General features: G+C 45.1%; 1 protein-coding gene across 1 annotated transcript in view; it reads right to left on the bottom strand.

Moving 5' to 3' along the window:
• ITGA10 (integrin subunit alpha 10) overlaps positions 1-26,759 on the bottom strand; it is a 610,846-nt gene that overhangs the window by 441,311 nt on the left and 142,776 nt on the right. Inside the window, exon 2 of the mRNA XM_069652761.1 lies at positions 18,468-18,579. Within this exon, the coding sequence (XP_069508862.1) occupies positions 18,468-18,579 (112 nt within the window). The remainder of the gene's footprint in view (positions 1-18,467; positions 18,580-26,759) is intronic.

Genomic DNA, 26,759 nt, shown 5'->3' with positions numbered 1-26,759 from the left:
ACAGGTGGAGCAAAAAGAAAGCATTCAGTCAAGAACGATGGCAGAGGAGAGAGCAAGAAGGGCACAGGAATTCAGCGAATGGGCCAGAAAGGTGGAAAAAGAATACGGGCCCAATGGGTTCTGGAAGTAATGCACAAAGAGGAAAGGGCAAAGGTAATGTCGCCTTTGCTGCTAGAGGATTCCACCAGCAGCGAAGAAGAAGATGCAGTACCACAAGGACAGAAGAGGGGGAGAGAAGAGCCAAGGAGATCGTAAGACCAGACGGAGGAACCCAGGAAGAAGAAGAGGAAGGAAAAGATTAAAGGTACTGTGAAAAATGTGAAAAATGATGATAAAGTGGGGAGGCAAATTGTTGAAATATTGAAAACCTGCATCACGGGTATGGGTAAGTCGCCCAAAATCAGTGGCAGGAGGGGCAGAGGGGATAGGGGACCCAGGGAGGAGCAGGGGGTGTCTTCATCCGAGGCAGAGAGCAGCGATGATGAGGAGAGGGACCACCTGAAGTCATGGGTGAAATCGAACGGTGTCATAAGCAAGAAAAAGCATAGGGGCTCTGGCCCCCTGGGCAAAGGAAGAGGGGTGGGGGTGGGCGGGGTTGAAACCCATAGAGGCCCTGGTCCCAACACCTCAGGGGGCACCAATGATACCGAATCTAGAAGGGGTCCCGCAGGGTACTAATCCACAAGGGACAACACCCAGCCAGCCAGCCAGTAGCACCGGTAGGAGCAACGGCAGTACCAGTGGCAGGTACCCCCCCCCCGCAGGGGGTGGTACCACCAGTGGTAATGGCAGCAGTTACAGCAGACAAAGAATGGGGGCCGGTCATGACTAAATATGGCAGACCAACAATGGGGAAGGACACACAGGGCCGGTCCATGAAAGCAATGGCATGGTATATAAACGACAAGGTAAAAGAAAAAATATGGAGGAAAGAATTTATTGACATCTTTACTCTGCTAGATTGTCAGAAAAGAGGGATGAACGTGTCAATAGAGGACATAATTGAAGATGAGAAAGGCATACTTAGGAGGGGAACGGTAACAAAGAGTTTTGAGAACTGGATGGCGGCTTTCCAGATAATGTCCACCATTATATTGCAGAACTTCCCAGAGGACGGGGTAGCATTAGTCGCATACCAGCAGAGGGTTTTAAAGGTGTACAAGGCATTCAGGAGGGATGCATGGCAGGAATACGACCACAAGTTCAGAAAAGAGATGGATTGCTTCCCAGATATAGGGTGGGATGAAGAAAAGTTTAATCTTTAAATATTTAACGTATTGAAGGAAAAATGGGAATCCAGGGAACGAAACTCGGAAGGGCAGCAGAGAAGGCAGTATTGGCAGAACGATTATAAAACCGACTATAGACAATATAACAGAAGATACGAATATAGCTATGACAGATCCAGGGAGCAAAACTTTCGGAATAGGCAATATGGGTCACAGAGGGATTGGCAGAGCAGCTTACCACCAACTACACAGGGAGGCGGCAGCGGAAACACGTGGGCACCACGGGCAGAGCAGGGGCATTGTCGGAATTTTGAAAAAGGGGTACCATGCAGCTGGGGCTGGAAATGCAAGTTCAGCCACAAGTGCGAGAAATGTAAAGGGGACCATAGCAGCTCCAAGTGCACAAGGGCAACAGTGCCCAGCAACAGAGGCAATGAGAAGCGGAATTAGGGGCTGGGGCGAGACGGGAGCTACACCAGTTAGAATTGAGAGAATGGAAGGGTGGCTCCTAGCATGCCCAGACCAAGATGCTGCCAATGTGATCAGAAAAGGTTTCCAAGAGGGGTTTAACATTCCATTTACAGGGCAAGGGTCGCAGAATATCCCAAAAAACTTAAAATCAGACATGGAGAACAAAGGGATAGTGTCCCAAAAAATCCAGAAAGAGGTGGAACTGGGTAGGATCGGGGGCCCCTTCACAGCTTTACCATTTAAAGATTTCATATGCTCCCCGCTAGGGCTGGTCCCAAAGAAGGAGAACAGGGAATACAGACTAATCCACCACCTCTCATACCCCCCGGGGCTTCAGTCAACGACGGTATCCCCCAAAATGAAGCAACAGCAACTTACTCGGACTTCCAAGAAGCGGTGGAGGTAGTCAGGAAGGCAGGCGAAGGGGCATTGATGGCAAAGGCTGATATCAAATCAGCCTTCCGCTGTTGCCAGTCAACAGCGAATCACAGAAATGGCTATGTATGCAATGGGAAGGGGAGTATTTCATGGACAAATGTCTACCTATGGGTTGTGCATCTCATGTGCATATTTTCAGAGGGTACGTTCATTTCTGCAATGGGCAGTCTCAAAGGAGATGGGGGAGGCAAAGATGGTACATTACCTGGACGATTTATTGTTCGTGGGGCCCAAAGGTTCAAAAATATGCAAGGCCACATTGGACAAATTCATAGAGTTAACAAGCGATTGGGGTTTCCCGCTGGCGGGGGAGAAAACGATGGGCCCAACACAGACAATCCAATTCTTGTGGATAGAAATTGACTCAAGGCGGGGGATATGCCGGATCCCGGAGGATAAGGTAGCAGACCTACCTGAGACAATAAATAACCTAAAAGGGAGGAACAAGGCCACGGTGAGAGAGCTGCAAGCATTAGCAGGGAAGCTAAACTTTGCTGGCAGGGTCATACCACAAGGAAGAGTTTTGCAAAGGAGCATTGAGCTAAGGACAAGAGGGACCAAAATGGGGCACCACAGAGTCCGGATAGGGGGAGGAATTCAGAGAGACATGGAAATTTGGGAAGAATTCCTAAGGTCATTTAATGGGTCGGTCATCTGGCGTTCACCTATCAATGAGGAGGCGAAAAGAGTGTTGTTCACGGATGCGGCAGGGGGTTTTGGTTTTGGTGCAATACTAGGGAGAGAGTGGTGCACGGAGAAATGGCCAAAGGCATGTCAGTAGGCAGAATGGACTAGGAATATCATGCTGCTAGAACTCTTTCCAATATGGGTAGCATTGTGCGCATAGGGAGAAGAGCTGAATAACAAGGAGATGACGGTTTGGTCAGACAACATGGCAGTGGTGCACGTGTTGAATAAAGGGAGTGCATCATGCCCAGTGGTATTGGAGTTAATGAGAGCAGTCACACTGGAATGCCTAAAAAATAATCTATCCCTAAGGGCAAGGCACATCGCTGGAGAAGCAAATGTGGTGGCTGACGCATTGTCTCGTTTTCAATGGGAAAGGTTCAGAGAGCTGAGGCCGGACGCCGAAAAGGAGAAAACGCCCACGCCAAAGAAGGCATGGGTCCCATTAAAAGCACTGGAAAGAAAGGAACGGTTGACTACAAGGTTAACTCAAAAGAAATGGGAAAACCGCAGGAAACAGAACGGGTCATAGACAAGCTGACCAGGAACGCCCTAACATACAAAACGGGTAAGCAGTACGAAAAACATGTAAAAAATGTATTGGTGGAAACAGGAGGGCAAGATGTGGGTAAATTTTCGACAGAGAAAATGTGTGATTTTCTGGAAGGGGCATTTGCCAAAGGGAAAAAGAAAAGCTGGGCGGCAGCACACTTAGCCGCAGTCGCATACACCACGAAGCTAGCCGGTGTACCAGACCCAACAGACAGCTCATGGCTAAAGTATGCAATGAAGGGCTGGGCAAAGTTAGAAGGGAAGAATCCAGACAGCAGGAGGCCCCTGAACTTTGGGAAATTAGTGATTCTGTTGAAAGTATTACAAAATACATGTAGCAGCACATATGAAACGGCACTGTTCAGGGCAGCATTTGCATTGGCGTATTATGGGGCTTTCCGGGTCGGGGAACTAGTGGCCCGAAACACGGTAGCGGGAGACGGTCTGGCGAAGGACGATGTTAGCATGGGAAGCAAGGGCATGTCCATAATGTTGAGAAAATCCAAAACCGACCAGACAGGGAAGGGGAGGGCTATAGACCTCAATTGCATCAGAGAGAAGGACCACTGTCCCAGATGCATCACCCAGGTATTTTTGGATATCAGACCAGAGGTCGGTGGGCAATTGCTAATTCATAGGGACGGCAGGGCACTCAGCAGGTACCAGTTCCAGGTGGTACTAAAACAAGCAATAGCTAAGGCAGGATGGGATCCAGCTGAATTCGGGACTCATTCGTTTAGAATAGGAGCAGCTACTTCTGCATGGGCAGGGGCCCTGGGGGCAAAGGGTGGGAAAAAGATTGGGGGGTGGAGGTCACAATGTTTTAAGAGATATATAAGGGAGGAACTCATATGAAAATCTCCCCCACCTTTTCCACAGAGACAGGCCCCTACAAATTGGCATGGATAGTGGGGCACTCCTTCGTGACACGGGCAGGCAGGTGGACAGAGGAAGTTAAGCAAGGACTCCACTTCAAGAAAACAATCACGTCCTGGTGGGGCCTCCCCGGGATGCACTGGGAGGACATTCACGACGGTTGTCGGACCTGATCGGCTTCAGGGACACCCCTGTGTAACTGGTGATACACCTTGGGGGTAATGATCTGGTCAGCACGAATAGGGGAGAATTACAGAGAAGCATGTGCGAGTCCCTCCATAGCATAGCACACAGTTGGTGGAAAACAGAGATTTTTATGTCTTAGGTAATAGCACGGAGGATCTGGTATGGGGCGCATCTGAGGCAGGCCATCGAGACAGCGAGAAGGAAGCTAAACAAAGCAGCCGAGAAATATTGCAGGAGCACAGGGCTCCACTTTATAAAGCATGGTCTTTCCCAAAATAATCCAGAGATGTTTCACCAGGACGGGGTACACCTGTCTATTAAGGGGATGGAGGTTTTCTCTGACAACATTTTTAGGGCACTGGAAGAGCGGGGATGCAGATAGAGGCGCTTTTGGGGGGGACCTGAGCAGCCGAGGCAATACCCACTCAGGTGTGGCGGCACGTGTCCGGAAACGGATGCCCAAGGGTAACAAAGACTTGCTGAGGAGAAGGCTGGGCATCTCCAACCCCGGACAAAAGCAACTGTTGTGATGTATTCTGTTTGTGTTACTTTTGGTGTTATTTTCTGTAGAAAATAAACAAGCCTACGGCCTATAATTTTTCCACAAACCAAATCTGTTTGACATGTTATTCCATAGTGAGGGTATAGGGACTAGAGCGAAGGGGGGCCTACACTACTCAGCCTAATGGCTGTTGCCAGGATGCATGCATGCTTCATTTAGTTTCAATTCAGATTCCGCAGTTTGGAGCTCATGGATATCGGTCGCGAGACTTTCCATTTTCGCAACAGCACTGTTTACTTCCCCCGGCTCACAAAGCGCTATCACATCGTCTTCCTCTAAATATAGAGCATAAACTGGGTCCCCTTTCTATTTCCACAGGGACCGTCTGCTGTTTCCCACCCGCATGTTATTGACGCGTACATTTCTGCTGAAAGAGGTGAATCACGGAAGGGAACAAAGCGCATGAGAGCAGAGAAAATACAGTTAACCCTCTAATTGCTCTGTGTGTCTTTATGCAGGTCCCAAAATAGTGGTCCACTTTTCCCTTTCAAGTGCTTTGTGTAGTCCTGTCGGGCCCCTCTGGGCCATTTATCCAACTTTCTGAATTGGGGCTACTTCGGACCCCAGCAGTTAAATGGTGAGAGCATCCGGGCAGAGGTGTAGCCAGGATCGTCTTGCAAGTGGGGCCTGAAGCGAATGTAGTTAAGCCCACCACAGTGACATTAACGCTCCAAATGCCCACACAGCGCTGCTGAGTGGCCATTTATAGATTTTGGGAGGGCCTTGCGCCAGTTTATCAAAACCTTGCTCTTGTGCCCAAAAGAGGAGCAACTAAATGTAGCACCAATGTTGCCACTTAGATCATAGAACATGAAGAAAATCGGCTTAGACCTAATTCGTATTTCCTAAAAATGTTTCCACTAGGGCAAAAATGAAGCAGACTGTTTTATTCACTATGTTTGCTGCGTATTAAATATATGTGGTAAACACGTTCATTTTTATGTTATGCCGCAAACCTAGAACACAACAAGTCTGCTTCAATGTTTCCTAGTTCAAACGATTTTGAATCATACGGATTGTGAGCAAAACAGTTGGCTCCATCCCATATTAAGCATTTTCTGAATGTTTAGCTCTGCCCCCTGGTGGTGGCTAGTTATGGTTTTAAACGCGTTTTCTGTATTGTCTCTTGATGGAAATAGTAGAAATTTGGGAAAGGAGACAAAAGTAAAACTGAAGATAAAACAAACAGCCACCCTAAAACTTGACTGAAAAAAAGTTGGCTTTTGTCATTGTTCAGCAGATTGTCCAGGTGCACCGACAACAAATGTCACCAGTGCCTTTCTTAGCCCAGCAGCCCCTCTGCCAGGCTCGGACTCTCCAATTTTGCAATAGGGCAATGCCCGAACCAAAAACGCAAAATGCCAGTGTGGACCAGTTTTTTGGTCAAAGTGGGCCACTTATGTGGGCCAGTTGGATAAGTTACTTGACTCTGCGGCCAGTAGTTTTGACCAGTGTTACTGAATAAATATTCTTTAAAATGCACAATTTGCATCACATTTGAACACAAACCTCCCCCTTGAGTTACTACTCAAACAGTCTGTCACAAAGGGAATGGATTTCCATTTGCAACTGTGAGCCACTTTTTCATTGGTGCCGAGACAATTTTATACCAGTCCGACCCTGCTCTCTGCGTGCTCCTAGCAAGTGGAATCAGGATGCCAACACTTTCTGAAATGTTCCTTCCCAAGGGGCACAGGATAGATGCGCAAAGGCACTTGCAGTTCACTTTCGCCATGATTTCCCAGGGAAAGGCAAGCTACTGCTGCGGCCCCAGGACCGTGCCTTCCACACGCAGCAAACCAAACGGAGGATAGATAGCAGAGGTAACGCGCTTCAGACAACACAGGTCCGTATCCCGGATCCGCGATTAGAAATCAATCTTATAAGAAAACGCAACTGGGTTATGCTTGATCACACTTTCCTTTCACAAAAGTGGCATTTTGCTTTCATACTTGAGGACTGCTTTAAATGTTCGAAGATGTTATTGATAATCTCAATTTTATGTAAGATGTGTGCATTGTGTGTTTTTAAGGAACTTTCTTGGGATGGTGCCATATTGCAGAAAAGCACAATCTAAAATAAGAAGCACAGCATGAACACCACTGACAGTGACGACAGGAGCTTCACAGGTAAATGTCACGTTCTCAGTTCAGAGACATTTGCCTACATTTCAAGGTTACCTGGTTTTGTGTGTAACAGTGTCCTCAAACTGATATGATAGTATGATAGTATATGGCATTTATAACGCGCCTATACACAAGTGTTTCAACTGGAAATGCTGTGTTTGTTTTTTCCATTAAGAAGGGCCTTTATTTGTGTCGCACGTAGCAACGGAACAACCAGTGCAATACAGACGAAGCTGTCTATTGTGTAACGGTGTAAAACTCACATTTTGTTCATGTATACGCGCTCCACATTTTGGCAGGTTACAAGAAGACGGAAGCAGACGGAGGTATACTGATCTGCCCAGGATCACAGGTTGTAACCAACTTCCCATAACACTCAGTGAAATAACTTAGAATGCATGTGTCAGCAGGAACTCATTGGTAGGCCTGCCCCTTTAATCATGTTGCCTTAAAAAGGAGTCTATGACTCAATTGAATGGAAAAGCAATGTACTAGTAGTGGCACATTCAGTGACATTTTAGGCAAGCTTGCGACTGACCTTTCTCCAGCCCCATATGCCTTGTACAGATCTTGGCTTGTTGTGCTTCCTCTATGGCCCAGCAAGCCTCTGGTTGGATAGAGATGTGATCCAGTGATTCTATTTCTTCCCCTCCAGGGCATCCTTGGTACCCTGGTCTCCAGGCCCATCACAGCTCCTCCTACCTCAGCACCCTGATTGGAAGTAAGTCCCTGGACGTGTCCCCTAAGGACAGCACTCCATTCCTTCCCAGATAAATGCACGGTTTATAAATGACACGCATACATTTGTGGCACGGGTCTCAGGTAAACTGGACTCTAATCTTGACCCCCTAAGGTGTCCGCATTTTTTGACCCAGGGCAAATCTCTTTTCTCTACTGCACCCCAGTTCGGATTTCTGACAAAACCTGGAATGCATAGAAGGGGGCTAAATGCTGAATGCCAGTAAGCCTCTGTGTCTTGGGAGGAGATGTGGTCTTGTGACCTACTGTTATGGGTGACCTGGGCTGGAATCCTAACTCCCTCTTTGTCTTGGGAGGAGATATGACAAAGTTGGCAAATATTGCTATGGGGGACATGGGCTTGAACCCTAACTTTCTCTGTGTCTTGGGAGGAGATGCGGTCTAGTGACAAAGTTGGCAACTATTGTTATGGGTGACCTGGGCTTGAATCCTAACTCCCAGACCTGACCACAGTGTGCCATTTCCAGAGGAAATGACTTTTATGACCCGTGCCCGAGTTTCCTTTGCTGCCAGCAACGGGAGCACTTAGACACTGGCTAAATGGCAGCATATGAGTAGCAGAAGCCCGGCAGTCCCATGTGCTTGAATGAGCAGCCCATTTAGTGTGTGGTTATAGCCCATGCTCTTTAAGCTGCATTCATATTAAGCAGCTGATTCTGCATTCTTGCAGCATATAACACGTTAAACGCACATACTAAGGTTCCATTTCCAGCGTTTGCTCTTGGTTACAACGTGTGATCCTGGGCATATCTGGATACCGCCTTCTGCTTCTGTTTCATTGATATGTGACAATTTCTGGAGTGCTTATACATGAGCTTAATGTCAGTTTTACTGCTTACAAAATGGACAGTTACATCTACATTGCACTTGGTGTTCTGTTGCTACATATGGCACAACTAAAGGCCTTCCTTGATGGCCCAAAACAAAAACAACATTTCCAGTTTGGGAACACTCGTGCACTTTTAAAGGACAGAGAAATTACTCACTAGTATATGGTGCATATTTGAAATGGGCTCAGTGCATGAGTACGAACTAAGACCCTAGCATTTAGCATTGAAGCTCCTGCTGGGCCTTGTTGTCACTAGAACTGATGACATGTCTCTCATTTTAGTTTTCATTTTACTGTATTTCTATCACATAGTGCACTCAGTGCCTGGTTTATCTTCATGCAAAATGCTGGCAAGGCTGACATGCTTTTTATTATGTGTAACTAGTAAATGCTGCTTAATGCGCGTCGCGGGCAGACTTAAGTGCGTCAAGTGCTGCGCTTGCACCAGAGTCCCATTGAGACGGGCGTATTCGAATTGATCGTGGTCAATTAGGCCACAAAGCCAATTCTGCAGCAGCCAAAGTCGCCCTGTTTAAAAAACAACACCCACACCCTACTTACCTTTCCACCGTCCGGGCCTTTACTGACCCTGCGGCGTCAGATCCATCCCTCCTACACGGGTAGGATCAGACGCTGCAGGGTGCGCTTTTCTATTTCTTTTTTTTTTGGTCAATTCAAAACGACCAATCTGGGTAATACCATTGAAACAGCATATTTTAGTCAAATAACAACTTAACAGTGTTTAGCAAAGAGGTGATTTAGAGTTTGGCTGGTGGCCAGATGTAAGCATTTTCGTGTTGCTTCACCTATGAAGTTGCAGTAACCCACTATATAATGGCATTTAGCCTGCTATCAAGTAGTCCCAATTTTGTACGATAAAGGAACTAGGGTGCACCAAGAAAAGAGATTTGCCCTCAGTCGCATAATATGGCCACGTTGGGAACCAGCATTAGAGCCAAGTTTACATGAGTCTAGAGTCACAAATCCATAAATGCATAAAAGCATGCGTGTGATTCATAAAGTGCAACCGGGTCATGTGCACTTACTCTTAAACTTTGTATGTCTATGATGTGTTGTAACATGCTCTAAGTCTCCAGCGCCCAGTTACCTCAGGGTTCGGCGCGTGGCACGGTATAAATAAATAAACTAAACTAAACTAAACCAGTGCAGTTGCGGTTTCAACCAGGAGGTCAGCAGGGGAAAGGGGGAGAAAAAGTAAAGGCAAAGAAAAAGGTTTTGAGGTGCTTCTGGAACCGCAGATGATTCTCTTCAAGTTTCAGGGAGGCTGTTCCAGAGGGAGGGCCCAGCTGAAGAAAGAGATCCACCACCAACTTGTTGGTTGGAGAAGCGACTGACCCTGAGGGAGTTGGAGGTGGATGAGCGAAGAGCTCGAAAAAGGGAGATATAAGTAACTTACGTTACTTTGGTTGGTCATTCCCACCGATATCCTACCGCAAAGGTATGTGGCTGAAGAGCGAGCCACCAGTGCATCACTCTTGCATTTGTGTATGTGGTGAGCCAGCCATACCAGCCATGCACTGTCTGTGATGAGGGTGCATTTATTCCCTTCCAAATAGTAACATAGGTTTTCCATGTCCCATATGAGGGTAAGGCTTCAAAGTTGGATTGTTGTATAATTTGTCTCTCTTGGAATGGGCTTGTGACTGATATTTAATATGGGTTGTTCTTTGTCATCATAATCCTGGGATAACACCACTCCTAACCTCAGATATATCCGTTTATAGTATGAATCGATTGGCGAAGTTAGGCATTCACAATGCACAATAAACGTGGACGGCAGAGACAATCTTTTAAAACCTCAATGTCTTCTCTTTCTTTTTCTCCCCATATCGGCCTTGTGTGTTTTTGGTTCTTTAACCTTTCTGTTAAAGGGGTGGCTACAGAAGGAAATGCAGGGATGAACCTCTAATAATACCAAGTAGGCCTACACAACTCTTAAGGCCCTTTTTGGTGGTGTGGATGGGACTCCCTCAGTTGTCTTCCACCTTTTTCACTTGGGGTTGGGCTAATAGATTCCCCATGAAGAACCCCCGATACGGTACTGCATTTTGGACCAGATGGCATTTTGCTGTATTTGCTGTGAGACCCATGATGACACATAAATCGTGCATATGGTCTATACAGGAATTACCACTTACAATGAGGTCACCCAGATAGGTTTTGGAGAAGGAGCGATACAGTATCAAAATCAGGTTCATTATGCCTTTGGAACAATCCATCTTGGGCAGAAAATACTATATTTTCTTGATCTGAGGGGTGTAACCGGACCTACCAATATACTTTGGTCAGGTCTATTGTGGATATGAACTTCACAGCCCCTAGTGTCTCAATTAACTCATCAATGTGGAGCATCAGATAGGCATTGGAGATGAAGATTGTATTCACCCTTCAAAAATCTATATAGAGACACCAGGTTTCTTATGGTATTCTGATGAGAAATATTGGTGATGACCATTGGCTGATGGATGGCTCAATAACACAGAGCTGAAACACTTTCTAGACCTCTTCCTTGACAGTCTCCCAACAAGACTCAGGTCTTCTATAGGGTTTCAGGTGGAACTCTTGACCAAGTGTGATGCAAAAGCCCATCGATTCGCTACAAATTTGGAGAAGCATCATAGGGGAATTTCTCCAACTCCTGGAGGTCTTGTTTTTCATGTTGACGTAGAGTTTTCAGGATGACACTGGGTGGTAATCTCAGAGGTCAAAAGAGTTGTCATGGTGTTAGCAGTGATATCGGACTCGTTCCACTCCTTTAAAAGGTTTATATGGTAAACTTGGACTTTATGTCTCATATCTGGTTGTCTTACTCGATAGTTCAACTGACCCACCTTTGGTTTCTGAAACAACCCGACAGAAGAAAGTTCGGCGGATTCTCAAGAGTCTGTCTGAGTTGTGGTGCTGGTTTGGGAACATTGTATCAAAGCTCCTCATCCTGCTTTTGACACCACTTGTAGGAAGGTTGGCCAATGACAAAAGGGAGAACACATTTCTGCTGATGGTATTTCTTATTAAGTACTGATAAATGAAGGTTTTGGTTGGAACAGTGCCCAAGGGAGCTAAAGAATAATCTAGAAATAATAAGGGATAATAATCAAGGATGGTGCAATGTATTGAGTGGTTTTTCAGCATCTTTATTGCACCTTGTTATACTGATGCCAATAAACAGAAACGTGGGAACCATCATTTTAGCAAGTCTGTGCCTATCGAGGGAGGCCCTATTCTATCCAACAATCCTGAAAGGTGGTGGCCAACATACAAGGCCAAGTACTCTTGCCACCTAGTTTAGCCTGTGCTCCAAAACTAAATGTTCTCAAATCTTGGCCAACAAAGGTTTCACAAACCTGATATATCATTGTTTTGGCCAAGTCTGCAAACAAAATGCAAAAGATGCTTCTCTGTGCAATCCTCTTCAAGAAGCACTCACCATTCAGACCTCTCCATGGCCATTTGACTCTTCTCGACTTTTTTAGCCTTCTAGCAAGGTCTCTCAGTTTCTTCTCAACACTCCATTCTCGGCTATTCTGGCTTTGCAGACTTTTCCACGGTCTATTCATTTCTTCTCAACGCCACTTCTCCTAGGCCAGGGTACTGGTTCTGTCCCCCGACTTGGGTTTTGGGTTAGTGCCTCTCTTTACTCTGGCACTTTAGATTCATCTTCTCTAGATTTAAAGAGGGATTCTCCCCCCTCAATATGGGTATTTGTCAGGCAGACTATATTACCACTCCCCCGCTAGGGCACTCTTTTTCTTAGGCTCTCTTCTCTCTGGATTCGCTTAGAATGACCCAGTCCTCAGGCCTTCCTCCTTCTTGCAGGGTTGTGTGGCATACATCGGCTCTGGGTTCAGCTTTCTTCACTGCTCCTTGTAGGTTGCTCTCTGCCTTATAGCTGACAGAGCTTCTGCTACATAGCTGACAGGAGGTAGGCTACCTTGGTCCAGTTAGCAGTCGGCCTATTTCTCCAGGGACCAGTCAGTATCACGTCTGCTTCCTCTCAGATTTCACCCCTCAATGGCCCCAGCCCCCTTTTATATGGCTTGGGCAGTGGGTTTCTCTGTAAACTGGCCAGGAATTGGTCTGAGATCATCTGATTGGTTCTTTAACTGGGACTTAATACCATCATTATAATTCCTTTCATACAGGAGTTTTTACCCTTAATTGCCAGCTCCATGACTTAAAATAAACGTCACGCCATCTGCGCCATCTTTGAATTCTCCATGTGTGTGTTTGCAGTCTGAACTATTCGGCGGTTATCTGTGTCCCGGGTCGAACGGTTGCAGCGTTCTTGCCTATCCCTCTGTTAAAGGCCGGAAATCTTCCTTCTTCCGTGGTATGTGCGTAAATTGGTTCTGCCAAGTGCCCATGCTTAGTATTTAACTTCGCTCTGTGATCTGTCTTGGTCAGGGGAAACCTGTAGTCCTGCTGCATTGTTTGTGGTTCTGGCATCCGCCAAAGGTAACATATAGTACTGCATCTCGGAGGGGGTGACCAGCCCAGGCAACCCCACTCTGCCCATCCTCTAGAAGGTGCGTCAGGTACAGGCCAGACCAACCCAGTCAACTCTGTCTCTGCCCCCTCACATCAGGGGATGGGGATTGGCAGAAACTGCCCACACTCCCCTGTATGCGTTGCATAACAGAAGCTACTATAAATACCACATCCACATAAAATGCTCATACAATCCCTGCAACCAGATTGTTCATAAACTTTCATTGAGAATGATGGCTCAACAAAGTACACGTATACACTCTGTCTTGCCCAAAAAGCTTCTAGAAAACAAATTCCATAAATAAATAATCAAAGACTTACCCAATTTGGGCACCGACCAGTGACATAGTGATTTTTGAATTCTTGAGATTAACATTCCTGGAGCATAACACCAGAGTAGCAGTATTTATTGTTATTCAACGGGACTGGCACCCTATCGTAGCAGAGCCTTTTGAATTTATGAGACGGACAGGCCATATAGCACCACCGCAACGAGACTGTCACTCTATTACTCGAGCATCACATAGCTTTTTGAATTCACGGGAGTGATGTAGAAAGCTGTCACACTCCAGATGCTTTGGCCTACAGCTCCCATGTGCCCAAGCCAGCATAGTCAATGATGAGGGTTCATGGGAGTTGCAAGCCTAAATATCTGGAGAGTGCCAAGCTGAAAACCCACTTAGCACAAACACCCAACAACACCAGCATCGTAGAGCTTTTTGAATTCATGCGACGGGCCCCATAGCTCCAGCCTTTCAGACCTTTTTGAAGATCATGAGATGGACATATATGGAGCACAGCATCTAAGAGCTTTTTGAGTTCATGATACCGACACGCCATTGGGCTAAAATCCAGGAGCTTTTGAGCTCACGAGTCAGACACGCCATGGCTCCAGCATCTCAGTACTTTTTATTTCAAGAGATGGATGCGCCCGGGAGAAAATACCGGTCTTTCATCTAAAATAGTACTTCCCTGGTCAACCCCTGATATGTTATGAACTCCTATACATTGATGGGCTTTTCAGAAGTGTCACAGACCCTGCAATCACTGAATTTCTCACTGCAGCAAACCCGTGCCTAGAAATCCACAAGTAAATAATATGGCAGACGCCAAACCCCCAACATCCCATTTACAGTCTAGACTGCACTTGTACACGCAGCTCTCAGGTTTCCAGTGGATATGTCCCGGAAGGCAATCCAGTCCTGTTTTTTCTTTTTGGATTCTGGAACTTGTAGTTTTTCCTTCCCGTTTGCGATTTAGGTGAACTACAAGTTTGGAATTCCAGGCAAAAACAGGACTGGATGGCCTTCTCGCGCATGCCCATCGGAAACCTGAGAGCTCTTTGTATGGAGCCCACACGCTGCTATATACAACTGAAATTGAGACTAAAACAGAAGTACTACATCTGTAACCAACATAATTCCAGGCGGCCAGCATTGGGTGGCTACCGTCTCCACACAGATATGCCTCATTGTGGTAGGGCAACATGTTAATATTTCCCAATCAAGTTCCCAAACGGAAATACAGCTTGCTAAATGACATTGTCCTGTCCTTACATTTATAAACGACACCAAAAACACAAATGTTGTACATTTTCCCCAGTCCCTTCTCAAACGGGCAAGCATGCGATAACTACCACACTGGCACCCCGTCCTTTCAGAGCACCCACTTTTCAGCGCGGAAAAATCATTGCAAGCAAATTCAGGTAAAATCTATAAATAGAATAATGGTCTAATTGGGGCGGGGTGCTGATTAATGAGATGTTGCAGGGGGTTCTCCAAGCATGTTGCGGATACACTAAATTTAAAAGATAAAAAAAGTGAATTGAAAAAATGGGCAGTAAAAACACAAGAGACCATCCCATCACAGCTACACCTTGCAGGCCCAGGGTTATAAATCAAGGGTGCTTTGGGGTAAACCACTCCTAAGATTGAGACAAATAATGTTATGTTCATCAAAAATGATTCAATGAATTGCAAAAATGAAGCTGGAGTTTTCATTTACAGATGAACATGTGTGACGGGAGGATGGCTCTGTAGCAAGGCGTGGGTCTTGGAAGCAGGACCATTCTGAGCAGACACAGGTTCGATTCCCAGATCCACGATTGAGAAAAGTGAGAGTGTTATAAATAACCTGCACTTCCATAATTCAATGAAACTAGCGCCTAGATACTTACTTGCGTATGGCTGCAAGTAACAATTTAAAATAAATACCTAAGATAATTGTGTACATATGATATCTGTGCATGAGTACATCTAACTGGTGTCACAGTCTCCTATTGTATGCAGATGGTAAAGGGCTTCTGAGGTCTGCGGGAGCAAAGACTGTTCCCAGACATTCTGCGCCGTATCTATTAAATTACTCACGCTTGCTAAATAGTGTGCCGCGTAGCACGGTGTGATGTGTCGTTATTGCCCCCGAGCCTGGGGCAGAACAAGTTGCGCCAATAAAGGGGGGTGCAGTGCTGCACTTGTGAAGGTATTTGTTTGACTTCCCACCTCAGCGTAACAATACCTGAACAATATGAGGTCTTTACCTGGCCTTCAGTGGCGTGTGAACCTGCCATTTTGGCGACAGCAGCACATGATGTGTGAAGAACAAATGAGGGTCGAGAGGATAGCTCAGGGCAACGCGTTTGTTTTGAAAGCAAGACAAAGCAGGGCTGCACTAGAGGTTGCACTCCTGCATGAAACATGATTTAAAAACCCACTTTTGTAAAGTTATTTTATGGTTGTTCCTTGAAAAAGGCCTATACAAAATACAAAACTATTGTCTTTGTCAATGATAGTTCTTTTTGGATGCTGCATGGTGGATTCTCCATAAGTGACATTGCTAAATAGAGCAAGTGTGTGTTAGGGAGATGTATCTGTTTTATGCCGAATCCCCTCTCCTAGTGAGACCCCCAGCACTTTTTGCTGGACTTCTGGACCTTTTTCTTGTTCTCCTGAATGAGCGGAGCCTTTTTCCACCCATTCATTCTTATTTGCTCTAACCATGGGAACGCTGGTCTTTATGTTTTACCTTATTCTATGGAGTCTTGCTTTCCTCCATATCTCTTAAAGGCATCAGTGTTAGACTTTTGCAGCACACAGCAGCCAATGTGCAGTGTTGCTGAGGGCCCTTTGGGTTCTCCTTTTTATACTGTTTGTAAGGAACAAGGGCTACTTTGTATCCTTCCTAAAACTTTAATTTATGAGAGATTAGCACACCCCAATTTATGTGCATTGCTAAGGGGATTCCTAGTATCCCCCTTCTCTCTGCTCCTGTAACTTTTTGGTTACAGTGGCAGGTGGCAGTGGACGTGTTCTACCAACTGTTGTGCTATTTTTCACTGCATGCTGTATTCCCAGCACAAAAAGGATCATCTATGTTCTAACATGGTGACTCCTTTCTTTTTTCACCATTTCTTGTGCGGTTGTCCTTTGTTAGCCCTTTTTCCACCATTCTTGAAGGGGAAGGTCTGAATGGGAGTTTTGGCTTTGGCAGGAACACTTTGTGTGCCCACCTAGGCTCCGGTGTCTGTCAGGACAGGAAGCAGGGGAGAGTTTGACACTCCCGTGTCTTTTGTCTGCTGATGTGCCAGAATGGAACCAGTTCCCACTGGGGGGCTGGCTGTCCTAATTGGACAGCCACCCACCCCTTTCTGTAAACTGCAGGGAGAGTTTGCAGACGAGTGAATTGGAAATCCTTATAATAGGTGAGGTTCCTGAGGCAGAAGATCCGAAGCAGATGATGACCAGAGATGCCGGCAGGTACTTCAAGTAACCGTGAAGAGACCACTGCTGTCCTGACCCCGTTTTGTTATCAACAGAGGAGCTGCAAAGAGGATGACTCCTCCCCTTTGGCTGGTGGGACCAACTAGCCATAATACGAACTGCAGAACGGGACATCCCCCGACGTGCTGTGACCTTCCTGGGCAGCATACCGCGAATACCAGGAGACCTCCAATCCAATTGCAGTGCATCACCTTCCAGTGCACAAATCCTCCCAGAACTTTGATGAGCTCCAGTTGGACCTCCAGAGGCAAGATCCCCCTCCTCATAGTCTCCTCACCAGAGTGGAGTATTGCAGAATGGCGGCATATCGACCAGGCAGTTACCGTTTCCTGTTGGAGCTGATAAAAAAGTGCCAAAACCGCAGGCCGACGGAGATTAAAGAAGTCCTTGCCGAGGGTCCTTTCTAATGACTGCTGCTGCAACATCCCTTCCAGAGTCCCTCCTTTCGTCACCAGACCGAGGAAACAGGGGGCCGAGTCTGTCGGTGTTGCACCAGAAAGAATCCAGCTGCATTTTCATCAAATCCCCTAAGGTACTGTGGGGCTCAAGGTAGCACTTACCTCAAGCCAAATAGTCGCTCCAGTGTGACTGGAGTGTGATATTAGGTGCTTGGGTGTTCACCCATATCCTTTGGCCAGGCCTAACAGCTTGTGCACCCATAGGGAGTCCTTTCCAAGGTTCCTACTAACTTTTTGTACCACTACAGCATTCTACCTGAAAGTAACTAAGTATCCTGTGGAACCTCTGCCTTTTCTGCTGTACATGACTTTTGCTGACTTGGAGAATTCTTTACTAAGTCAGGGGTTGGACTGCTAAAGTGCTAGTAACCTTGAAGAGTATCACTGAGTAGTATATTGCTGTTGCCAGGGCTGAATAACCCTTTTTCCTTCTGACATACCTTGGTTCGAATGACTTTTCAAATGAACGGAACTGTAACAATTGCTGGTGTAAGCCACTACTAGCTAGAGTGGGACTGTCATTACTGTCATTTCTCTGTAACAATTGCGGGAGCGAGCCACTACTATTGAGGCAGTCACCTGAAAAAGTGTTGCTATTGTTTTCTATTTGTGTTGTTTAGTCTAAAATAATATTTACTTCCCTTGCTTTGTGCATAGAAAATGAATGTATCTTCTCCTATAACGTCAGGTGTGTAAGAGTTTCTTTGTGCTGTCATATTGATTGGGCTCCTTGTACTTACCTACATCCTCCACATAAGATAACCCTGGCTGCTCTGCCATTCTACCAAACCTTTGAGTAGTACAAACCTTTACTAGGAGTTGGGGTATATACACGAAGGGATAGTTTTATAAAGTCTCACCTTCAGGTAGACTTTAGCAACACTCCCCTAACAGTGCACGATGTTGGACTGAAAAAAGAGTATGGGGTTTAGTTCTAATAATTACATTTTTTATTGAGCAAAGCATCCCCCCAATGCAATCATACTCCCTGGACATAACGTCCTCCTACCATTTCTGCCCTTGTGCCTCGTGCTGCAGGACTTTGTAGCCAAACTGGGTGTCTTCAGGTCCATGGAAAACTTGGGGTCTCTTCACATCAATGTTAAAAGGACTGCAGAGCCCTGGAAGCAAACAAAGAAATGGGAACAGGTGACATAGCGCGACAGCAGAAAAGAACTTTGACATCACTCAAGTTAGTCAGAAATGGTGCCTTTTTTTGCCAAATGTTAAAAATGCTCATGCTTATGGTGTGGTCAGGGGCAGGCTTGATTAGCCAAAGAGTGAATTTGGGGCAGAGATTGTTTTTGAGCAGAGTTTTAAAAAAAATGTTTTAAGTGATACTTTTGGATCACAGAGAAATATGGCACAGGTTATACACATATCAAATGAAGCAGGAAATGTTTACAGTGTGATTCAGTGTCAGCTAGAGCAAGTTTCAAGGCTCTCTCCTTTGCCCACTGATGCACACATGGGAATGCTCTCAGTTATCTCAAGAAATGTATACTACCCCACATACCCTCCCGGTATCTTTGATCGGGCACCCAAGGACACCTTGTACCACGTGCAAGAAACTCTGAAGGATGTGGGTGCTCGTTGGACATCCCTGCGGCTCTAGCATGGAATGCATTACGCCTGGAGAACTGCCACCTGGCGTTCAAGAAACATCTGAAGACTTGGCTGTTGGAACAAGCACTGCATCCACAAGTGCTGGTTCCAAACTCTTTTTGTTCGTGTCTCTCTCCAAGTCAGTTTCCTTGTCTGCCTGTTTATGTTTCCCTGCGCCCTGATGCCTGCGGGCTTTGGCGCAATATAAATAGAGATATTTTTTTTAAAAAGCGCAAATCAAAAAGTGAACGGCGCCAAGGTGCTTGAAAAATAGGCAATAGGATGACAGGTGAATCATTTCCAAACTCAAGTGGTGCTTATATGATCGGTCTCTGAAGAGAAAAACAGATGAGGCCCGGGACTTACTTGGTGTATAAAAAGAATGCAGTGTGGAAGCGTTGTTTCTTGCTTCCTCTCGAGAGCGCATTTGTTTTTATGAATGGGAAGGGAAGGCGAGCTTGCAGAGGCTGTGGTTTGCCCTCAAGTCTTAAGCCATGCCCCACCCACTCACCCGTCCTGCACTGTGAGTATCGTTAATCATTGTGTATCATATAGTATAACTTAGACAGTGACCTGCCTGGTAGTGAAATCTTGCGTGTGGTGCAGAAACGGGCACGTTAAGAAAACACTCTGGGCCCGATTCATGGGTTCAAAGTGACTTGGCACTGCTGAAAAGTGACTTTGCAATGCCGACAAAAAAACTCTGAGTCATGGAACTGTGCAAAGTGTATTTTTGCTGTACAAAGTACGGGCGAAGTCATTTTGTGCTGCAAAAATGACTATGCACTGACTTTGACCGGACTTTGCACTGCAAAAATACACTTTGCACGGTTCCGTGAATCAGGGGTTGTGTCAGCAGTGCAAAGTCACTTTTCAGCAGCGCAAAGTCACTTTTCAACAGTGCAAAGTCACTTATCACCGGGCAAATATTCCATGAATCGAGCCATGTGTGTCATGCAGAGTCTAACCGCGTGTGAGTGTCTAGTGTAGAAAAACAAATGGTTGTTCCAAAAGTAGCTTTAGGGGCCGTACACATCTGAAAACAAACACCGTGCCCTCCTGTAATGTCCAGTAGACATCAATGATGTACAAGGGGTTGGACAATCCTCAGTCTGCTCGACTACCTTGAGAAATTCAGGACAGCCTCCTAGACCTGTCTGGTCCTACCAAGTGGCGAAACATAAAATGTTGGGGCCCCCTGCAAGCCATGCTGAGGGTGCCCCCCAGGCTCAGCAGCAAGACATGGGCCACGCCTTCCTCCGGCTGGCTTGGCCCACCACGCATGCGCAACGCACATGGTGATCATGCTGCTGCAGGGGCATACTGCGCAGTGCGCTAGGTGAAATATGCACGTTTTCAATTAAATCTTTAATCTTTCTCCTAGCGTAGAAGCAAGAGGGCTGTGCCTGGATCCTGAGTCCTGACACCCAAAAGTTGCAGGCAACCTTGTACATGGACAGTAATATTATGCACAATAATGATACTCCATAATAAATGTTCATACTCGCTGTGCCAGTATATGGCAGTACCCCATGAACGAACATTCTCCTGTTGACTTTGCCCTTAATGTCAGTAAATATCACCAAAAAAGGGCCAGTGGGGTACTTGGGTTCTTTCAATTCCCTGCAAATGAAGTAATGAATTAATGCTGGAGCAGGGTGAGGGCATTACTGCTCCTCTTACCATATATTAGAAACATGTTTTTTTCTGAACTACACTTAGTTTTGTTGGTTCATCACGCAAGAGAAATATATATATATAAAACATTATCATGTTTTCTCTTTACTTTTCCCTGTAGGCTAAAAAAGAAAAATGAACAACATGTTAACAAGATGCCTGCTAATGAATGTTGAGGCAAAACATTAGCATCAGAAAACCTATTCATAGGAATAAAAAACATTGCTGCAGCCAGGGCTGGAGCCAGACCTGAAGAGGGCGACCCAAGAACCTGCAGTCGCTGAAACCGGTCAACAGTATTTGTGAACAGGGTTATCTTACAGCTTTAGAAATACCTTAATCAAATGATTTTTCAGAGAGCATTGTTCATCAATGACCTCTTAAGAAATAATTGTTTCTCAAATTTCTAAAATGTTGTTAGGAGATATTGAGGAAGGGAGAATAAACAATAGAGTTGCCCTCCTTTTCCACTTATTTTTGAATTATTTGGGGATTTTATGAAATTGTGTTTTTTACAATTTGTACTTAGAATTTGTGATTGAGTGGATAACTATGGTTTGGTTGAATATTGACAAATTATGGTGAGGATCAGGTTCTTCTTTTCTATCAACATTTTTAGATCGGCACCACAACACCTCTTACTGGGGATAATCACCATATGTGTATAGGGTAAGATTAGGTTTTTTATAGAGTAAGAGTGATTGATACACTTGTCATTGAAAGTCAATCTCTGATGCCACAGGAATAAAACATGTTATTGCTGCTGCACAGATGCTTCCCCACCCCTGCATCTATTTGTTAACTTTGCCCTTAACACCAGTAAAGCATGCAATGCCACAGTAGGAAAATATTGACTTGCTGGCTGCAACAATGCCCCCCCCCATCCTCATGTAAGCAGACACATCATATTAGCCTTGCCCCTTATGTGAGTAAACAATACCATGCCACAGAATGAAAATGCCCAGTATCTTTGCTCCATTGTGCTACAAACTCCACACTCCAAACCCTCCTCCTTGAAATAACATTAATCAAGTTGACTTTGCCCCAAAATGTCAGTAAAACTTGTAAAAAAAAACAACCGTGCACCAATGCCGCTTGCCTGGGCTCCAACCTTGCACACACTCATTTATACTCATTCACCCATCAGCCACACGCGCCAGGTGAATGTTTTAATTGGACGGGTCTAAACATTTTCCACAAAAATGCCAAACCAACCAAATCGAATTTGAGTGAATTCCCACCCTGCTCCCAGAGAATTCTTTGGAATAATTGGTTAAAATTGTGCATTATATAGAACACTTTATGTGAAAAACTGAACAAGACAGTATGCAACTGGTTTTGTAAGGTATCTCCAATTCAAAAATCAAATATATTATCATAGCATCCCATAATAAAATATCATGCCACAGTAAGAAATGGCTAGACTGGCTGCACCAAAATGTCACTGTAGCCACTTAATAACACATATAATGCTTGCTTTAGCATGGATGGATGCCCATTAACAATTCCATAGTAGTGCACTCATTTTGCCCTCAACCGCCAAAATCAGTTCCTCAGCCAGCAGCCTGGCCGCACAAACATTGACACACAGATTCACACAGAATTCAGTCACTCATTTACACAGACCATTCACTCGCTTATTCACATATGCACCAAACCACCCATACATCATACACTCACTCATTCACACACACATTCCATAATAATTAACAAACGATTGTTTGCACGCATAAATACATACAAACATCATAAACATAAACACCCTCTCTTGCAGGCATGCACACACGCACTTGCAAACGATAATTTATTTTTTACTTGCAGTTTACCCAATCCGTCACCCCCTGAGGGACTCCTCCCCAGGCAGGCCTCCAGTTCCTGCACTCCACACTGACAGGAACCAGGATGCAAGGAAAGCATCCTGGTCTTGGCATGCGTAGTGGAGTTGGAGTGCCTCCATCCCACGCCTCAACCGGAAAATGTATTTCTGAAGTCAGAGGCATGCACACAGACTTAAGAAATACATTATTTGTTTCTGAAGCTTGACAGTACCCTGCTATGGCAGTGGTCCTACCCCTCCAAATCCACACAGAGTTACATCATGAATGCTCTAGTGTAATTCCTTGTTTTTTACATTAGTCACCTGGCACCCAAGTGCCTCTCGTTGAAAATATGCACCAGTTGCAGGAAAGCTAAATGTAAAAAGAAGTAGCATCAAAAATTGAGACGCATGAAAGGGGATGTTGCTACTAGCAAGATAGGAAGCCTGAGTAGCAGACAAGCAGATCCAGCAAAACAAGTTTTAAATCAATATATCATTACGGTGGGCTCTCTTTATATAAGGTGAGAGGCAGTGTACGTGGCTGTCATGGACCTGAGCACGGCCTTTGACAAAGTCAATCAGACAAAGTTGTGGATGTGCTCAAGTCCCTGGCCTGTCCTGCAGAAGTGGGAAGGCTTCTGATCAACCTGCATAGTAATGCTAGAGCTTGTGTGAGGAGTGGTGACCAAGGACATTGTACTGATTACTTCACAGTTAATTCAGGTGTGCGAAAGGGCTTTGTCCTGGCCCCTCTCCTCTTCGGTTTGTGGATAAATGGGCTATATGGGACTTTAGTCAATCTGAAGATAGATGTCCCAAGGGTGGGTAACTGCAGTTATGATATGATATGGCATTTATAACGCACCTATACACAAGTGTTGTCCTGTCTTTGCGTACGTCGACGATACAATGCCGATTTCCAGAACACCTAGCGCATTGCAGCTTCTAATCATGGTATACAGTGTTTTTATGAACAAACTTGACAGGTCAATGCATGTAAATCGGCAGTAATGGTCTGTACACCTGAGAGGCGATGTGCCTCAATGCCCAAAATGTATACTAAGAATGCAGAAGTCCCTTGTGTAAGGGAATTCGACTACCTTGGAATCCTCTTCTCAAACAATTTACAGGGGGGGCCGTCACATTTTTAAACAAACCATGAAATGTAAACAAGCCATGGGCAGAGTTTTGCGGCTTATGATCCTATAGAGAAACCAGAGGCTGGAAAGAATTCTGAAAGCCTATCATTGCAAAGCCGTCACCACGGCAGGGTATTGAGCCTCACTATGGGGCATTACTGAAGCGGGCGATTTATACATTGCTGAAAATGATTCTATTAAAAAAATCTGTGTGCTACCTCGCTCTGCCCCAAACTTTGACCGATGATCTATCATGCAACCTGTTTTCAACTGGCTCCCCATTTGGCCAGGTTCCAAGGCTAACCTTACCAATCCATTATCCTGGAACTGCTACCTAAAATAACCCACATGAAAACATCAGGGGCGGACTGGTAACCCAAAGAGGCCTGGAAATACTGTTTAAAGTGGCCCCATATTACACATTTTCAGCAAGCCCCACCCTTTGCCTATGAGAAAATATATAGGTTACCACACAAAAGAGGCCCAGGGTGCAGACGCCTACCGAGAAATCTCCAGAGTTCCCTATAGGCCAGTCCACCCCAGGAAAACATATGGGGGGGCGGGAACCGACTGCTTCAGCTATTTACTGACTGAGGGGGATTTAGGTCAGCTTGCTGCATCTCAGGTGGAGGCCAGGCTTATGGCTTTCACTCGTGAGAGACGAGAAACCATTTAACTCGTCGCGCCTTTCAATTGGCAGCACGCTCTTTTCACCACAACTGGCTTGCAAGGATACCCAATGTAGGCAAGTAACCCGACTGAAGGGTATGGGATCACCAGAGCAAGATTCAACTGCTGCCACACACGTTGGTAACGTCGCTGTGGAATGGAAGTTCCCTGTAAAAGCGTTGTCCTTTGTGTTTAGGGACAAACAGAATTTGCTCCATTTTGTGTTTTTCAGCTCAGCATACAATGATAGAAGTGCAATAACCCTAAAGATCCTCCCCCGAGAGCTTCGCTTCATTCAGGGCCACCGGGCACTGTTTCATTTGCTCTCTGGGAGGCGGCAGCGAACCTCATGGATCTTACTTCAATATGTGGGAAAGGCTAGAATACCAAGGGCCTTAGTCACAGACCGCTTTCCAATAGGGTTATGCGATTATAAAGCGCTTCTGTGAATTAACCCCGAAATGCCTAACTATCACACACAGTATGGCGCATCTATTATCCTAATAATATTTATAGGAAATGTTTTGCACGCTGTTTGATAATTCATGTGTATCCTGTAGCTTTAATAACTACCTGACATGCTGAGACGGAAACAGAGAAGTTAGTGGTGTCTATAAAATAGATAAGATGCAAACTAAGGGATTTCTAAGGGTTTGTTAAGGACAATTGCCCATTCTTATTATTCTTTTATTAGTGATTGAAATTGTGATGAATACATTTGAGATGTTTGCTACTGCAATAATTGTAACATTAATGGCATTATGCCAAATACAGTTTATTGACTGAAAGGGGAAGTCAACATGAACAATGTTATCTTAAAATCACAGTGTGCAACATAAGCTAGGCCTTCACGTATGGATTCACAAGCAGTACTCATGCAAACACGTTATGAGACACGAGCGGCCTGACAAGTTACAGCGACCTCAAACGCGACCGCCAAAAGGAGTGAAGCAAGACTTCCACTCTTCCTTAAATGAAAACGTGGTCACGGAAAAGGTGTTCCGATTACATCGCGTCGTCTGATCACCCTGAATGCTTTATAGGTTTTAATAAACATACTCAATTGTTTTAAACACAATTTAAAATTTTGAAACCAGTTGTAATTGTTAATTGAAGTGTTATAAGAAAATATTTTATTAATGCCTGAAAAATGATCTCAGAAGAGGTTTTTAAAAACTTGCCATGTACTTTCAAAAGTTGCAGATCTTTTACCCTGACATTTTTTCTAAATTTTCGTTGCCAAATACAATCTTTAAAAATGGTTAGACGAGGATGGTAACAATCTACATGCTTTGAAGACTCCAGCACTATGCACTAGCCACTTGTGGTTAAGATAGCGAGACTCATTACTGGACTCCTCCTACTCGTCTCAGTAATACCAGAAGTGACCCAAAGAGTAAGAATAATTACTTGATACATCATACTCATCCTAGTAGTACGATAAATAATCGAGAGAGTGAGAAACAATACGGGACTCATCCCATTCGTCCCAGTAATACAAGAAATGACCAATCGAGTGAGACGCATCACTGGACTCGTTCTACTTGTCCCAGTAGTACACGAAGTGACCAAGAGAGTGAGAATAATTACTGGGTCTATCATACTCATCCCAGTGAGAGGACAAGTGAACCAGAGAACAAAAACTCTTACATATTGCATCTTACTCGTCCCTGTGGAGAGTTACATAACCAGAGGAAGATGGAGAGCTGGAACCATAAAAAGACCAGTTCTATTTCCCAGAGAAAGAGAGACTTTTAGAGACACTTAAGAAAAGCATAATATTGGAAATTCAAGAGGAAACTCAAAGGCAAGGAAGGCCGAAGAAGAGGATCTTACAAAGCCAGGAGAAACCGGGGACCGGGGCGTTGGAAAAATCCCCTAAAAGGACAGAATGGGTTATAGCAACGGATAGCCAAGAACTGAGAATTCTCTACTAAGGTTGACAAAGCCATTCGAGGATAAGGGAGGTATTCACCTGAACTTTAGTTATTTTGTTTTAGTAACAGTGTCAGTGCAGTTTAGTTTTGGATGTATGACATACCTTTTGTTTTGGATCTTCACATTCGACGACGAGGTCCCTACTTAGTTTTGTTAGGCAGGGAGACCCACAGATTACGGACAGTGAGGCCCTTTTATCTTATCACTTCAGTAAAACATCAGTAAGAATGACAAAAACTGGTCTGTCTCCCCCTTCTGATCTAACACAGCACCATACGCTGGCCTACTAGGATACCATTTCGATGAATGCGATATGGACACAAAAGAAACTTTGACAAGACAAGACGTTACAGCACTTTTCATACCCAGAGTGTGCGCAAGTGAGAGTCAATAACATGAAACACTTTTTGGAAATTGACAACTCTGTGATTTACTGCGGCCACCATCATTTTTT

Source organism: Ambystoma mexicanum, chromosome 1p, assembly GCF_040938575.1.
Source record: "Ambystoma mexicanum isolate Mex_15411 chromosome 1p, UKY_AmexF1_1, whole genome shotgun sequence".
In the NCBI taxonomy this organism is placed as follows: domain Eukaryota; kingdom Metazoa; phylum Chordata; class Amphibia; order Caudata; family Ambystomatidae; genus Ambystoma; species Ambystoma mexicanum.
The sequence above is the reverse complement of the archived record's forward strand: the minus strand, read 5'-3'. Positions and strand labels throughout refer to the sequence as shown.